Source organism: Sylvia atricapilla, chromosome 4 (assembly GCF_009819655.1).
Source record: "Sylvia atricapilla isolate bSylAtr1 chromosome 4, bSylAtr1.pri, whole genome shotgun sequence".
Taxonomy (NCBI): domain Eukaryota; kingdom Metazoa; phylum Chordata; class Aves; order Passeriformes; family Sylviidae; genus Sylvia; species Sylvia atricapilla.
In genome coordinates this window covers 60,290,548-60,307,727 of record NC_089143.1, presented here as the reverse complement: position 1 = coordinate 60,307,727, position 17,180 = coordinate 60,290,548, and the positions used below count along the sequence as shown (strand labels likewise).

The following is a 17,180-nucleotide window of genomic DNA, read 5'->3' as shown; positions in this document are numbered from 1 at the left end:
GGCCAGCCCCGGGGCAAATGCAAAGCAAAAGCGGTGCATTTCATCAGATTTCCCCGTTTTGCTCACGGCTCTTGTGCCGTGTGGTGGGATCAGGCACGGACCCTTGCTGAGAATCCTGTGTGCCATTAGCAGGCAGCTACAGCAGTGGGTTCCCGGGGCTGTGGTTTAGATGAGTCCAGCCAAGAAGCAGCAGCGCTGTTTCAGCGAGGAAGGAGTTAAAGAGCTCCGTGTTCCCCTGTGCCCGGGAGGCAGCCTTTGTGTTTAACATTGGCAGGGGCTCAGCTCGGGCTGGAGGTTTGTTTTAATTGGGGGAGGGGGCAGAGAAGAGGGGACGCTCCGACTTCTTCGCTCCGTCTCTCTCGTTCACCGATTTAGCGGAGGTGGAGATTCTCAATTCCGCCCAGTCAGACGCAGGCAGGAGGATCTGGAAAGACTATCCCAGGAAAAGCCACTCCGAGGAAACTCTCCGAGGCGGCGGCGGCGGCGCCAGCAGCCCCAGCATGAGGGTGAGCCGGGCGGGGAGGCGCGGCGCGGGGAATGCGCGGGATGCTGCGGGAGCCCCGTCCCGCTGCCACGGCGGGGACAGCCCGGCCCGAGCCGCGGGCACCTTCCGCACCGCCGGGAACGCCCCGGACCGGGACCCCGTGGCCGTGGGGCACCTCTGTGCGCGGCTGTGAGTGTGCGGGAGAGAGGAAGGGAGAGAGAACGGGAGACGGGCACAAGGCGGCTTGGGGGAACTGTTATTCCGTAAAGTTTAACAATGTATGGATCTTGCCAGAGGCTCTCTATACAGGCTGCAGGGCAGGCAGCGCTGGTTTGCCAATGCATGCTGGAATTGATCCTTCGCTGGTGGTGCAAGGAGCGTTTCCTTTCTCCTTGGATTAGGAGCCGCGGGCGGCTTCCCCGGCAGCCTCGCTGGGAAGAGCCCAGAGAATCCCCCTTGCCGGCGTTGTTCCCTCCGGTGCCTTCCTGCCCTGCTCCGCTTCGTTTGCTCCTGTTCACATTTTCAGCTGCCTTACACTCATCGAGCACTCTTAACGTTTTAGCCGGTCTTTAATACTCGCAACAATTTCATTTCTACCAGTACGGTCTCTCCGTGTGAACCTCGGCATGGGAATTTTTTCCGGCTTGATAGTCCAGGCAAGTCAGGAATTTAGTTCCCTGCATCCGCGGCTGCTTCTGCAGCACTGCAGGAGCACAGGCACAACACAGGCGGGAGGCTCCCGCACCACCGAGCACCCTCACACCCTCCAGGTAACCCAGGCTGTGTGAGAAAAAGGACAATCCTACATTACATTATCACAGAAAGTTATCAGGGATGCCAGTGTGCTACTCACACGAGGCCGGCTGCATGTTATATTCTGCAGCAAGATAAGTACTTTAAAAATATGCACAGAGGAATGAAGGGCTGTCAGGAATCTATAAAAAAGTACCCTTAGTAGTTAGACTATTAAAAACTTTCTAGTTTTGGCTCTTAGGGAAAAGTTTCTTCCGGGAGAGGGAAGAGATGGTAATTGGCAATTTTGTTCCCAGCTTTGCATATTGGTGGTATGACTGCCGTGCTGCAACCGTGTTTATAGGATACATATGTCAAGTTTTCACAAAAATGGTCACAAAGGAGGAAAGTAATATAACTACTAAAACATAGGCTGTGGGTCTGTTCATAGCTTTATCACATTTACTCGGGAAAGCCGCTTAAAAGTGATACACACTTCCCATTTGTAAATTGAGGAACCACAGTCTAGGAAATAATACAAGTATTAATCCTTGCCTGAAAAGAATTACAGTTCAAATATCTCTGTTTAGAAACCTAAAGTGAACTTGCACCATGCTGCTGCTAAGTGCCCTGAGATACCGTCATAACCAGCATTTAATTTAATTAAATAAAGAAGGATTCACTATTTAGTATGTTAAACTTTGAAATTAAGTCCATGGGAACTCGCAGTTGGCCGGTTCCTGATCCCAAATACAGCAGTACAAGGATTGAAAGGTGGATCCCTGGTATGTGATGGACAACACTCTGCATGCCAGACAGGAATAGTCAGGTTAGCATCTCATCTGCTGCTCTACAGAGGTACACACACACTTCCACAAGACCACATACGACAGGAGCCTGTAATACTAGTAAATATTTATACTGTGTCTGCTCCAGAAGTACTATCAGTAAATTTTCTCCCTTCTCTGGTAAACATCTTGCTATAAACTCTGATTTAACAGCCCCACAGGGAATGAAATTTGGATTCATTTATTTAAAAGGATTCTCCCAAATACTTCAGTCCCTGGAAATCAGAAAGTTATAAATACTTTATTCTCTACTCTTCTTTTGTCAACACTGTAGCATTTTGCCTTGTTTTGCAGATATAAGCCATGTTAAAAACAAACCAACCAACCAAACTTAAACCAAGGCTTCAGGACAATGGACTTAAGTGGCATCCCTGGTTTCACTGGAGGTTTGGTACCTACAATCCCTGTGGCAGCAGTTACACACAGGCAGTCACACTTACTAGGGAGGATTCTGTGATGCTTTCTTCCCTACCTAGAAATGTCATGACTTGTTGCTTAGAATACTAAACCAAGTATTTTTTTTATCCTTAAAGAGCTTTGTTTTTTATTATTAACTTCCCTGTGGATAAGTACTGAGCATGAGTTGCAATTACATTCAGGACCAAATTACGAAGTTTGAAGGTATTATCCTGGCCAGAGGTCTATTCTAGACCTATAAAATCTTCCTCCTAATATTTAGGGATTTTGGATGTGGTCCAGATTTTGATTTGAAATACATGTGTTTTCAGTTTTTATTTGAAATCCAGGAATTAATCAGACAAAAAATAATATAAAGACTAATTGTTGCAGTATATCAAAAATACTCAGAAAATTGATGAATTTACCACCTTTAATTTTTAATGTAGTGTTTTTACCTTTTATTTTCAAGAAAAAAGAGTAAGTTCTTTTATAGCTAAAATACCATTCAGCAGTTTCTGAGACAGGCATTCAGACAGTTTCTTGACTTTCCTTGCAAGACTATATTTTAAAACAGAATTTCATCCACCTTATTTTTTCCGTCCCTATACAAATTCTGTCTCAAGTTAACAGGACTTTGCAGGATCTTATTTGCATAAGCTATCACTTACTTCAGGAATCTTTTTGTGTTTGCCTCTTGTCAGACAGGCAGTGGGGGTAATCTAGATTTCAGAGCAGCACAGTGAGTATAAACAGGTGTTTGTTTATCCATACGTGCTGCAGAGACTGAACAGTCAGATACCCCCCTAAGTGAGAAACTGGACGTGTTAGACTACCTCTTGTACTGATTATGTGTGGTTTTCTCTATTTTTTTGCTTACAGTTTCTCTCTGCAGGTGAAAAAGTGAGAAGTATCTCACTGAAATACTGAAGCAAAAAGCGAAATCCTTGTCTCACTGAATTTGCTCCTTGGGGACTTCAGGATGGAAGCCTTGTGTTTAAGAGTTTCCTTGCTGCTGCTGGTCCCGGGATTTGTCCTCAGTAACAGCTCTGACAGAGACGTTTCCAATCGGAGCGACTCGGGAAGCCCCCTCTCCACCTTCTCAGGGATAGAACCCAGCATTCTCCTCACCACCATACAGCCCCCGGTGTCCAACCAAACTGTCAAATGCTCCCAGCAGACTAAGATTGCTGAAACTTTCAAATACATCAACACCGTGGTATCCTGTGCTATTTTCATCATTGGGATGGTTGGGAATGCAACTCTGCTGAGGATCATTTACCAGAACAAGTGCATGAGGAACGGCCCGAACGCACTGATAGCCAGCCTGGCACTGGGAGACCTTATCTACATTGTCATTGATATCCCCATCATCGTGTACAAGGTAGGACACCGCGAGCCATTCCAGCTGCACTTCCTTACCAGTTCCCTGGCTGTTCTCTGCGCTTCCCCCTCTATTTAGTGCTCTTTTGTCAATGAATAGTGCACTTAAGGAAACAATACAACGCCTTTTTGTTCTGCAACAAATCCCTTGCTCTCAGGTCTCACCTCCAGCAAGAAAAAGTGTATCTCCCATTAAAGATGATGTAGCTCTTAGCTCTTAACCAAAGTGTGGCCTTGGGCATTTCACAGGAGCTCTTCATTTCTCAAAGCTGCTATAGCTAGCAGAGGGATTTATGAGGGAAGACTTTTTATAAACTGTTCTCCTCCTTGATGGACTAGTTGCTATTTTTATATTATCCAATCCTTACTTGATATTTTTACAGAAAATACTCCCTGTGATATGCAGGCTTCATATTATGACTTTGCAGGGAGAGATTATGTCAGCTAAATTGAGCCTTAAGGTTTTCATTTAATATTCATTAATAGCAGAGTCTCAAAATTATTCCAATTATATCACAGACCATTGCAGAAATATTCAATTTCATCTGGATTTGTCCAAGTGTAAAAAGGCTCCTCAGCAATTCTTTTATCCAGTATAAAATTATCTTGTCCCAGTGTTTTGATTTTCCATTTTAATTAAACAAAGCCATAAAGCAGTGCTTCTTCTGATGCAATTTATATTTACTAATACAATTCAAGCCAGAACATGCTTGAATGAACAGAACCAAGCCCCTTTTTAACATATTTCATTGATATTAACTTACCTTAGAAAATCATCAAAGAATTTTGTAAGCTTGTATCTGTCTCTTTGTGGACCACAGATAGATGCATAGCTGATCGTACATTTGACTTTTTCTTTTTTTTTTCAGCAGAAACATGAAGTGTTTCTGTTTGTAAATAAAACACTAAGTCATATAATATATATGTCATATAATTAAGAAAAAATATTCTTCACAATTTCCCTTAAAGATTCTAATGACTTTTATTTACATGTGTTTTAAACGAAACATTTTAATGCATGGTTTTATAATAGCTGGTACCCTGCGGTTTCAAACTGGATTTTAAAATTAAAGAAACAATTATTCTAAAATGTGCGTTTTTCATCTTTACAACACTGGCATCATAACTGTATTGTAACACAGGTATTCATAGAACAAGAACATAAAATTTTAATTAATTAATGGAAAAAATATCTCTGTGTGCATATATTACATTTGTACAGAGGCACTGGGAGTCTGTTATCATCCACCCAACCAGGAAGAAGAGGTGGACAACTTATCCTGTAAGCAGCTGAAAAATGTTTCAGGATCACCAGCCCTTGTTCCTGTAGGTGACTTTAACCTACCAGACATCTGCTGGGAAGTTAATACAGCAGAAAAGAGGCAGTCCAGGATCTCTGGATGGGCAACAATGTTTTGAAGGAACTTAGGAATAAAAAGAGAATGTATCACCTTTGGAAGGAGGGTTGGGTCTCTCAGGAAGTATTTAAGGGGTTTGCAAGGGCATGTAGGAAAAAATTAGGGAGGCCAAACCTCAGTTCGAACTTAATTTGGCAACTTTTGTAAAAGATGATAAAATTTTTTTTTCCACAAATATATTAATGGCAAAAGGAAGGGTAAGACCAACCTTTGTTTTCTACTGGATTCAGGAGGGAACTTAGTAACTGCAGATGAGGAGAAGGCAGAAGTGCTTAATGCCTTCCTCGCCTCAGTCTTTAGTGGGAAGACAGCTTGTCCCCAGGACAACTGTCCCCCTGGGCTCGTAGATGGTGTCAGGGAGCAGAATGGTCCCCCTGTTATCCAGGAGGAGGCAGTCAGAGAACTGCTGAGCCACTTAGGGTGGCTCATCCATCCCAGGGTGATGAGGGAGCTGGCAGACGAGCTTGCCAAGCCTCTCTCCATCCTCCACCAACAGTCCTGGTTCACCGGTGAGGTTTCAGAGGACTGGAAGCCAGTGTGACACCCCTTCACAAGAAGGGTGGGAAGAAGAATCTTGGTAATTATAGGCCAGTTAGCCTGACCTCAGTACCCAGTAAGGTAATGGAGCAGTGTACACTGAGTGTCATCATGCAGCATGTACAGGATGGCCAGCATGGGTTTAGGAGGGATAGGTCGTGTTTGATCAACCTGTTCTCCTTTTACGACCAGGTGACCCGCCTGGTGGATGCAGGAAAGGCTGTGGCTGTTGTCTATTTGGACTTCAGCAAGGCCTTGGACACTGTCTCCCACAGCACACTCCTGGAAAAGCTGGCAGCCCACGGCTTGGACAGGAGCACTCTGTGCTGGGTTAGGAACTGGCTGCATGGCTGGGCACAGAGAGTGGTGGGGAATGGTGCTGCATCCAGCTGGGGACAGTCACCAGTGGTGTCCCTCAGGGGTCTGTGTTGGGGCCAGTTCTGTTCAACATTTTTACTGATGGCATGGAGGGTATTTGGCATATCTGAATATTTCATCAGTAGATTTGCAGATGACACTAAGCTGGGCGTGCATGTTGATCTGTTGGAAGGTAGAAGGGCTCTGCAGAGAGACCTGGAATTGTTGGATGGATGGGTGGAATCCAGTAAGATGAAGTTTAATAAGTCCAAGTGCCAAGTCCTGCATTTTGGTCACAATAACCCCCTGCAACATTACAGGCTGGGGACAGTGTGGTTGGACAGTGCCCAGGCAGAAAGGGACCTGGGGGTTCTGGTGACAGCAGCTGAACAGGAGCCAGCAGTGTGGCCAAGAAGGCCAACAGCATCCTGGCCTGGATCAGGAATGGTGTGGCCAGCAGGAGCAGGGAGGTCATTCTTCCCCTGTACTGGACACTGGTGAGGCCACACCTCGAGTGCTGTGTCCAGCTCTGGGCCCTCAGTTTAGGGAGGACATTGAGATGCTTGAGCCCATCCAGAGGAGGCCACGAGGCTGGTGAGGGGATTGGAACACAAACCCTGTGAGGAACGACTGAGGGAGCTGGGGTTATTTAGCCTGGAGAAAAGGAGACTCAGAGGTGACTTTATCACTCTCTACAGCTCCCTGAAAGGTGGTTGCAGCCAGGTGGGGGTTGGTCTCTTCCTCCAGGCAGCACTGACAGAACAAGAGAACACAGCCTTAAGCTGCACCAAGGGCAAAATAGGATACAGGAAATATAGGTTTGATATTCGGAAAAGGCTTTTTATGGAAAGAGTGATGGAATGGTCTGTCTGGGGATGTGGTGGAGTCACCATTCCTGGATGTGTTTAAAAAAAGATTGGATGTGACACTTGGTGCCATGGTTTAGTTGAGGTGTTAGGGCGGGGTTGGACTCGATGATCTTGAAGGTCTCTTCCAACCCAGTGATTCTGTGATTCTGTGATATTATCTATGGTGAAATGCAGCACCCAGTTCTGATCTTCCAGTTTTATAAATCACAAGTCTTTTAACTTTAACTTGGTTTCATATAACATGAATTTGAAACTAGGATGACTGTAAATAATTGTGGATGTGATTTAATGGAAATTCTAGTGTACCCTTTAAACACTCCACCTGGAAAGTTAAATTGTCAATTTGTTGGTGAGATATCTGTAGAGTATTTTGGATTAACAAGTTGATGAGAAAGATTAGCTTCTACCTGATTTGAGATTCACCTGTTTTCCACAGATAGGTGAATTCCTAATGGGGCATTGGACTGGGGTTCTTAGCTGGACTCAGGGCCTACACAAGGCCAGGCTGGATGGGGCTCTGAGCAGCCTGGGCTAGTGGAAGGTGTCCCTGTCCATGGCTGGGGGGGTTGGAATGAATTTTAAGGTCCCTTCCAATTCAAGCCATTCAGTGATTCTATGACTGCACCTCCCATGATGCATTACAGTTTCCTCCCTGGTAAATTTCTCTTATGTCTTTATGGATAATTGCTAAGGCAGCATTCTCACTTCTCATGGTATATCTGATAGTACATTTCAAGGAAAAATGGCATGAGCTCTTTTCAGAGCCAAGTTTGAGAAAGAACAAGCATTTTTATTACCCATTTTTTTCTAACATTTAAGAACTCTGCTTCTTTTTTGCAAAGAGGAATGTTAATCTGGAATTAATTTTGCCTTTCAGAATTGAGTTTTGATGGTCTTCTGAAAATTCTTTCAAAGTTTAGTTGAAAGTAAAAAAGTTTTTTTTTTAATATTCTCTTCATTATTTTGCAATACATTTTTTTCTATTAATTTTCTGCCACTTCTCTGGAATTCCATAGATGTGTTTGTCTTGCTCTATCTTATCTAATGAGATGAACTGTGGTTCTGATTTGATTAATGAAATTTCCTTAGCCTGGATGAGAAATCATTTTTGTGCTGCAGAGAAGCATTGAACAAATAAAAGCTCTGGACAAAACTGCAGCCCCTTGACACCAATGTCTGTCAATTTCCACATGTAAGAAGGCAGAATTAAAATAACCTTTAAAGCTTAATTCTAGCTTAATTCCTCATTTAGTTATTTTTCAGTTATCTAACTTTGAGAATAAATTACTTATAAATTACCTTATACAACCACCTTGTTGTCTGAGGTTAGCTGCAAGAATTGTGATACAGGGAAAAATTTATGGCTTTATAAAGGAGCTCTGGTACATCTGATAAGAAATGCAATTATTATTATTATAGTCCATTTTTCATATGAACCATTCAGCAATGTGGATGCTTACATTAGAAGTTGGGTTTAAACTTTGTTAAATGCCATTCCTGTTTGTACCACTAGGGACCCTAAAAGCTGTGTCACCTTTCACCTCTTGTTGAGTGACAGTGCAAAGGGTGGCCACTGGAAATATCAAGGTTGGATAACTGGAGTGATAGGCTTTTAAGGAAAAAAAAAATCAAGTTTGGGTTCTTTTTTTAATACCTTTCTGAACTTTATTTTAAAAGATTATTTTAGTTTCAGAGTCAGGCACATGCTGAACCATATATTTGCATCCTACATAATAAGTGGTGTCAAATACTTTATACTACTTAAGTCATACTAAATTCATACTTCATACCACTTACTTCATACCAACACTTGGGTCAGATCATCATTTTTCGGACAAAATGGGTCTGAAATCAGAGTAAACAAGCATTCAGCTGCATACTAAAATAACAAATAGTACAGTGTTAAGATGGCCACATGTATAGAACAAAATGTAGTATACCTGTAATTACAACCTAATATCAGGAATAGTTATAATGACTCTCCTGAAACATAATGTAGCCTTAACTATTTTGAAACTACTTTCAAAAGAGGAGTAGATAACACTACTGGTACTCAAATCCATTTTACAAACCCTTCATTCTATTATGTGTTTACACAATTAACAAAGATACAATGCTGGGAAGAAAGTAATTATGTAATTTATGACAACTAAAGATGTGGTCACAGGTGTCTGACATTTCTAACCTTTCTTTGTGGTACAGTAGGCTCAACAACTCACTCCTTACTTTCTCCAATTACTGTAATTATATAGTGGATTCCTCTTATTGTTAAGTGGATTGTGATGTGAGTAATATTCACTGTCCTTTGAAGATATTCTGAATGTATTAAAGCCCCATTACACTTAATTACCACAATAATTTGATACTTGAAGTATCAAATCAGTATTAAAAATCTTTATAGATTGAGTTTTACAAGGAAAGGTGACAGTTATAAATCCAACTTTAATAGACCAAACTAAGCCAATTTAATTTTCAATCTCATTTTTATACCACCAGGACCCAAATAGTCTCCTCTTTACCCAAAACATACCTACCTCAGAAATTCAAGATGTCAAAGCCTAAAGGCCCATCAGTGAGAATTATTTCTCTGTAGGGAAAAGAAGAGATGAAAATAAAAGTTTTATATTTTATACTGTTGCAGAGGTAGGGTTAAGGCATTAAAGAAGAGATGGGTTCCTTTTCTTGTATCAGGTGTCATTAGCACATAACTGAAAGCTGCTGATCACCTGCATTACCCATCACTGCCATGTGCATTTTTTAGCAAATAAATTGAGATGCAATGCAAGAAAACTTCTTTAGAGGGCTGCTTTCCATAAAGGCTTTACATTGTTTCCTAAGGCTGTACAAAGGCAGCAGCAGAATATCCACAGCACCTCTGTTGCTTTGGCTGCTCTGAGCTCTGGCAAACCCTTAGGGCTGTTCCTGCTGCTGCTCCCATGGCTGAAGTTAAGCAGAGCAGCAGGAACAACAACAGGTACTCACCACAGACATTGCTATCCACTGTTCTTTCCTGAGCTCATGGAGCTTGAAACACTCCAGACCAAGGCTCTCATCTTTAGAATGGCAAAATTTTAACTGTTATTGGGAAGTCCTCAGCTGTCTCTGCTTCCAGTTTTATGGACTGTAAAGAAAAACATAAAAATGAGTTCTATTTCTTGGAAACTGGCCAACATAGGACTGACATAAACTGCATTGCCTTAGATCAGAATATGCTTAACTCCTGAAACCATTAGTTTACAAACTAGACTAATCAAATTTGGCAGCTTTTTATCTGTTTTTAATAACATTTTCTTAAGAATCTTACTGATTTAAAGCTGATGACATCTACCCAGGAAAAAAGCAAGTGTTCACTGCTCAGACAGCTTGAGATGTTTTCTTGATTAAAACAGGGGAATTTTTGGTTATTTAGTTGGTATTCATACTTACTTTAATTGAAACATTATCCAAATCTGAGTAGTCCACCTAGAACATCAAAAATATAAATATAGAAGGTGGCTGACAGCAAGAAAATGTTCATCCATTTTGTCTGCAGTAAAGGAAGACTCAGTTAAGACATTTCTAGTCATGGACATTTTTTAACATCAGAGCACGTGCTAAGTGTCAGAGCAATCCCTTCTGAATCAAAAATTATTTGGCATATCTGAATACCTTCACCAACAGAATTAATGATTATACCTACATGGGGATGATAATTAACTAGACTGGCATTGATCCTGTAGCTGATAGAACAAGTGGCATCTTTTGCACCAAAGGAGTATAAAGCCAAGCCAACAGCACACAAAAATTAAGGGCACTTAGAAAAGAAACCCTTCTTTAAAGGCAGAATTTTTCATATGTATAGTGTGTATTCCTCAATGAAGTACCAACACAAGTAGGAAATTCTGAGGCTTCAATAACTACATTCTGGCTTTCAATAAATTCTTCTCAGGGATTCCAAGAAGCAATGAATGGGTAGCCCAGTGTGATGCAGAAATCCATAGAACCTGCTCCAAGCAGGACCTATTATTTGGTGAATGTCTCCATGTAGTGCTCAAACACAGCAGAACCCAGAGGTAGCAGAGGAATTGATCACTGAGTCCTGAAGGCAGAAATTTTCCAAAATGAAGCAGGGAACAGAAATCCATCAGGAATCTGTTGTATTTACAAACTGCAGCTTCCAAGCAGTATTTAATGTGCATACCAGGGTAGCAGTTAAGGAAGAGATTTTATATTCTAGGTCTTAGTTTAAGATCCATTCTGCCTTTAACTCAGTGCTGTTCTTTGGGGAGTGGGACCTATACAACAAGAATATATGTTTCAACGCACAGCTCCTCTCTCATCTTCAATTCTTCATGCCTGCCTTGCTGCTCTGTGGATTTGAAATAGTGTACAGTACTTAGAGACTCTAGGTTTAAAAGAATATTTTAGTGTGTTTTCTGTCTTTATTTCTCAACCAGCTGAACTCTACAGATAAAAAGGAATTGTTTTGATTGCACATATCCAGGGCTTACCGGTTCTGCAGTAACTTCTTAGAAATCCTGTCACTCTTTTTAGCAACACACAAAAGAAAACACAGCTGGAAGAATAACAAAAGAAATATTATGCCCAGGGATTGAAAAAATTCCTTTAAACAAATCACCATGCACATCAGCACACCTTGCAGCTCATTTCCCTGAAGAAGAGCAGCCCAGTTTGAGAAACAGTTTACCTAACAGGATGGGAAGATAGCCAACACCATGGAAAATAATCCTGCTTTGTAAACAGCAAAAATACCACAGGGGAGATGCCTAGAGTTGTTAGGAATGCTTACCTGCTAAGTAGATTTTTCTAATAAATATAAGCATTTTAATAAGAACTTAAAACAGATAAAAAACTGAGGATACCTTTTTTTTTCCAGTTAGTTGAGACAGAATGTTCTGCTGTAAAACAGGGCATGTGTTTCTTAACTTTTCAGAATCTCTTCAAGTATAATTTATTTTCCCTTGTGTAAAAACTATACATTCCCTTCCATAGCTGCCTAAGCAGAGGAAAAACACTGTAGGCAATCAGTAAATGGCATGAGACCCTTTGCTACCTTCACCTTTACAGAGCTGGGCTAAGATAAGCAAAATAGCAGAAAAAGCTCTGGCAGGGAAATTGAGAGTAAAAAATGTCTTTGATGGTTCTCATGCATCCCCACATAACCTTTCTTCCTCCCAGGAAGAAAACCAGTTAGTCTTTTATCCACCTGAAGTGCAAATAGACAGTTCTTGGTTGTAGCAAAATCAGGAACGCATTTCCTGCAAAGAAGAGTTGAAGAGATACAGCGTGTTTTCTCTACCATGCCAGGGTTATGAATCTAAGTGTAAGGAAATAAACAAGTGATCCCAAAGCTGGCAGAAGCTTGATCAATCATCTCACCATGTACTCAATACTTGTCTTATGCCCTGCATTATAAAAGCTACCCCGGTTCTCTTTTTCCTCTAGTCTTTGTTTTCCTCTTGTCACTGTCCTTTCAAAATCTGAGGTTTTTCACTTCAGCAGTGGGAAGGAATAGAGAGACAGGCTGTGCTCCTCTCCACCCTGACAGCTCTCCCTCTTTCCTGAAAGTGGTGGGGCACAGCTGAGCTGTGAAGGAATAAATGGATGAGCTTTGTCCAGCAATGCAATTATCTCCTGTATATGGATTTTAGGAAGAAGGGGAAGGCTTGAAAACATGCGATGAATTCTTAACCCATGACATTTCATGAGGACGGAAGGGTCCTGTTTCAGTCACCACAGCCAGAACACCACTGCTGAGGACTCAATATATCCTTATTCCTAACTAAGCAGTCTTACAGATCAGAGATAGGTGAGACACTTCAGTCAGAATCATCATCTTTTGTCACTTAATGCAGTCCACTCAGCGGTACAGAACTTAGACACTTCAGTGCTGAGCCAGATATCCCCTGGATTCCACCCCAAACACTAGATACCTTGTCTGGCCCATGCCTTGAAGCAAACAAGGGCATATATAATTGTAGAACACAATTTAGCACAGAGCTCTATCAAGACAGCTCAGTATGTCCTAGAGGAAAGCCTTAAAAAAAAAAAAAAAAAAAAAAAAAAGGAAAACAACCAGCAAACCCAAATGCGCTGATATAACAAAACCAAAAGGATTTATTTCCCTTATCTTTAATTCTGGGCTATGTGGCAAGGAAAGAAAATCACCCCAGACTACACTGGTTTTGTAACTCCTGCTCCCCGTTAGGAGATGTTGGTCACTTATACAACTGGACTGTATCTACACAGATGAAATCTGCTGGCGTGGTCCCTTTCTCCATTACTGCAAGCATAACTTAAGTAGCAGAATAAAGAAGGTATTCCTATTTTTCCTGAAGACAGAATAGAATCTGACTTCCACGGTTGTGCCAGAGTTGTTCCAGCAGTATCATGTAACATCTAAATGCCATGAAACTCAGGAGAGTGTCCTAGATGGTGGCAGCGTGAGGGGCAAGCCCTGTATGAACAGAACACAGTTCAGTTTCTGGGAAGAACATCTTGTGTGCCAGCACAACAATGGTCCCAAGTGGATATAGGAAGAGGCACTCTCTAGAGCACTAGGATGAGAACAGAGCAGAAAAGGGCAGGTATGAAGCCTTTGCTGCTATCCTCAATGCCACAAGGCTGACAGAGGGGACCTCCTGACATGCACTTGTTGAGCTGAAGGAGTTTTAATAGAGCAGCTCAGAGCTGGTTCATATCCAGCACCCAACCAAGTCCATCTATTTTGGGCTGAGCTCCAGGGCCACCATCTGCCGCAAACACACAGTATCAGCCTGGCATGAGACAAACACTGTGGCTGCACATGAGCATGCTCTGGCCAACACTCATGTGCTGGGGTTACAACGTTCTCTCTTGCAGATTATATATAAATTGCTTGGGATGCACAGTGGGACTTGATGTTTTGTACACCAGCTACTGAGGGGGGTTAGAAAATAGCAGCAGCAGCAGAATAAAATCAACGGAGTGACATTTAAAAATCACTGCAAAGGAATGTTCTCATTGCTGATGTCTTGTTTGTCTTCAGCTGCAGCTCAGGACAGAGAGGCCATATAAAGCAGCAGAGAAGGGAGGATGCTCAAGGAAGCTGTGGCTGTCTGGTCATTTGCTATGTTTTTAAAGAGCAGTCTTGATTTCTGATTTCAGTGCAAAAATACATGTTGACCATACTCTTTTCCCAGGAGTTGCACCAGAGTATGAAATACTACTAAGTTGCAAACTATACAAGGGAAAAGTGCATTTTCTTTGCCACGTGTCTTATTTTGAAACCTCAGAGATTTTGTTAGTGGGTTTGCAAAAGAACAACCAACTTTCACAATTCATGGAGAACTGGGACACAAGTAGGAGCAATCATTCTGATTTCTTCTATCCCAGAGCCTTGAGAGAAAATGTAATTCTCCAGGATTTTATAATAATTTTGTTTGGATATTAAAATATGCCAAAGTACTCTAAGAGCAAAGCCAGTAGTTCCAGTTCTTGTATTGTACCTAAGTAAATCAGGATTAAATAAATTAAGTTACTCAGCTCATTTTTTAAATACAAAGTAAATATATCATTTCCTTCTGAAATTTCCATACCACACTAGGGCAGAACACAGGGAAATGGACTTGTTTTGATGCAAAAATTATTAAAAACTAAAGACAGGATCAGATTTGCTGGCTAAAAATATCTACAGAAGAAAAAAATTGGCACCTGATCCAAGGGGAAGTAATGAATGCATAGCTGATGCAGAGTGATAATGGAGTACACACCCAGAAATGATTGCAAAGTGAATCTTGAAATCAAAAAACTGATCCCAGGGATTTTGATTAAAACCCACTTGAAAAGAATGTCTAATGATTTGGTACTGATATTACTTCAATTAGTGGAAAGTGTAAGAAACAAAAGGAATAAAATACTTTTAATCTCAAAAAAGGAGAGCTTCCTGTGGTGTGGGGTTGAAGAGTACATGCTGGAAGCATGATAAGGCTTCCCCGTGAGGAGTAATGAGTTAGTGAACCTTTTTCAAGTACAACACTTTTCTGTTTGAAGCTAATATTTGACTTGTAGTGACAGAGTTTCGCAGTCACTACAAAGTGCTTGCTCGTTTCTACTGCTGGCGTACCTACAGCCAGTCAGGGCACTGAAATGAACAGGTGCCTCTCAGTTGCCTTTTAAAGTGTGATCTGTAATGATAAATGGGTTTTGGGGTTGGCACAGTAGATTGACAGAAGCCTGCTAGAGCTGATTTTCCATGGCAGTGCCATTTAGCCTTCTCAGCCTGAGAACTACTCTGATTTTACTCAAACCCAGCCATGAGTTTGGAGCTGAAATTCCATGTGACTACAACATGGTTGAATTACTAGGGGTCCTGATCATCCATTTTCAACCTTTTTTTCTGATAAAAACTAAAACCTCTTCTGGGAGTTCTAGGCAAAATTCAGATTATGCTCTGCAAACATTTGTTACACTATTGAAAACCTATCTGGAAAACAATTCTGCTGGATCTTTCTATGTCTTTCATTCAGTCTAAATAAATACCGATAGAATCATAAATACATAAATACAGATAGAATCATAAATTCATAAATACAGATAGAATCACAGGAACTAATCAAGAGCTTGCAGATATAAACTTATCACCTTTGCTGCTGAAGGTACTGACTACAGTTAAATCACCAATCCTGGCAATCCAATCCATAGCCTTTTGAGAAAAGGGGGATTTCCTTTCATCAAATGTAACTAACCTAAACTGGGGTACCTTATGTTAAAATCTGTCCTGAAATACAAGTAAGCAAATGACAACAGTAATAGAGTCCTAGAGAGACACAGGCAAGGTGGAGTGCATTGCTGATTCCAGTATTTTTGAAGTATCATTTGGGGAACAATATCACAAGTAATTCAGCATTGTGATGAATGACTATAAAACAGAGGACTATGAATCCATGGAAGGACTATGAGGAGAAGATCAATTCCTGTTGAGACAGAATTTTGTGATAATCATCATACACTACAGCAAAGTTCTCTGAAAAACTCATGCTATGAAAAAAACAAAAAGGTAACACCTATCTTAACTGATATAAAGATAGATGTGAATTTGAACTTCCCACAGTTAACATTTGTATTGCTAAAGGTAGTGATTATGAGCAGGCTTCAACTTAACATTCATTTAAATAGAAATAAAATGTTTACTTTGAATATTACAGTCCTGAGTTACAACCAAAATTTGTTTTTCTAATTCTACAGCTAGAATATACCCACTTTTACCAGGCAAGTGTGTTACAGGACCTAAGCTTTTACTGAAAAATATTTCTAGTCCTTATAGTTTCCAAGCTAACTCTCAAAACATGAACACACTACTGCTGAGAAAGCAGCAGAGACTTAGAGAAGAAGATGAACAAAATGGTAGTGCAAGAGTGAGAAGGTTTAGCAACTTTGATTTTCAATAGAACTATTCATGAGGGCTGAATTATCCCTCACTTGAGTTAAAACAGCTAAGTTAGGGCTCAGTACTCAGTATAGACTCAATAATTTTTCATTTATTACACTTACTTGCATTGAATGTAATCTGCCATTTTATTGTCAGCACAAATAAAAGGTGATCATCTGTGACTCTGCAGCCAGTCCTAGATTAAATTATCCTGAATAATTTTGTGTCCTGTATTTTGTGTGCATACTTGTTATCAAAGCTCAATTCAAAGATATGTTCAAAGCTTTCACAGTTATAGCTAGAAATATTACTACTTATATGCTAATTCTTCACAACTGTGCACATGAATGAATGTACTAATATTTATTATGCAAAAGCCTCCTTGGAAATATTCCTCTAAACCTCAGTCACTCACATCTTTCCAATGGATGCCTTTCTGTTGCCTTGAAGCACAGCCCACATGTTTGCACGGTTGCCCTTTAAAATGTAATATGGAACAAATTATGCATGCACAGTGTTTCCTTCACACTCCTCAGAGTCTGGCACTGAATACTGCCATGAGTTACACAATGGTACATTTAAGATGACAAGAATCTACTTGCGTGCAGCATCAGGACTTGGCTCTGAGGTATTTCATCATGAACCCTGAGTTATGTTTGGACTGCCTGGTTCTGGGACATGCCAATCACAGCCATTTATGACAGGCTTGAGTTCGATTTTCATTATTCAGTACTGCTGGCTCAGTGA

General features: G+C 41.0%; 1 protein-coding gene across 1 annotated transcript in view; it reads left to right on the top strand.

The window, feature by feature from the left end:
• The first annotated feature begins 298 nt into the window (after positions 1-298).
• EDNRA (endothelin receptor type A) overlaps positions 299-17,180 on the top strand; it is a 32,900-nt gene continuing 16,018 nt past the window's right edge. The window contains exons 1-2 of the mRNA XM_066318068.1: positions 299-506; positions 3,343-3,844. Of these exons, the coding sequence (XP_066174165.1) occupies positions 3,443-3,844 (402 nt within the window). The 5' untranslated portion in view covers positions 299-506; positions 3,343-3,442. The remainder of the gene's footprint in view (positions 507-3,342; positions 3,845-17,180) is intronic.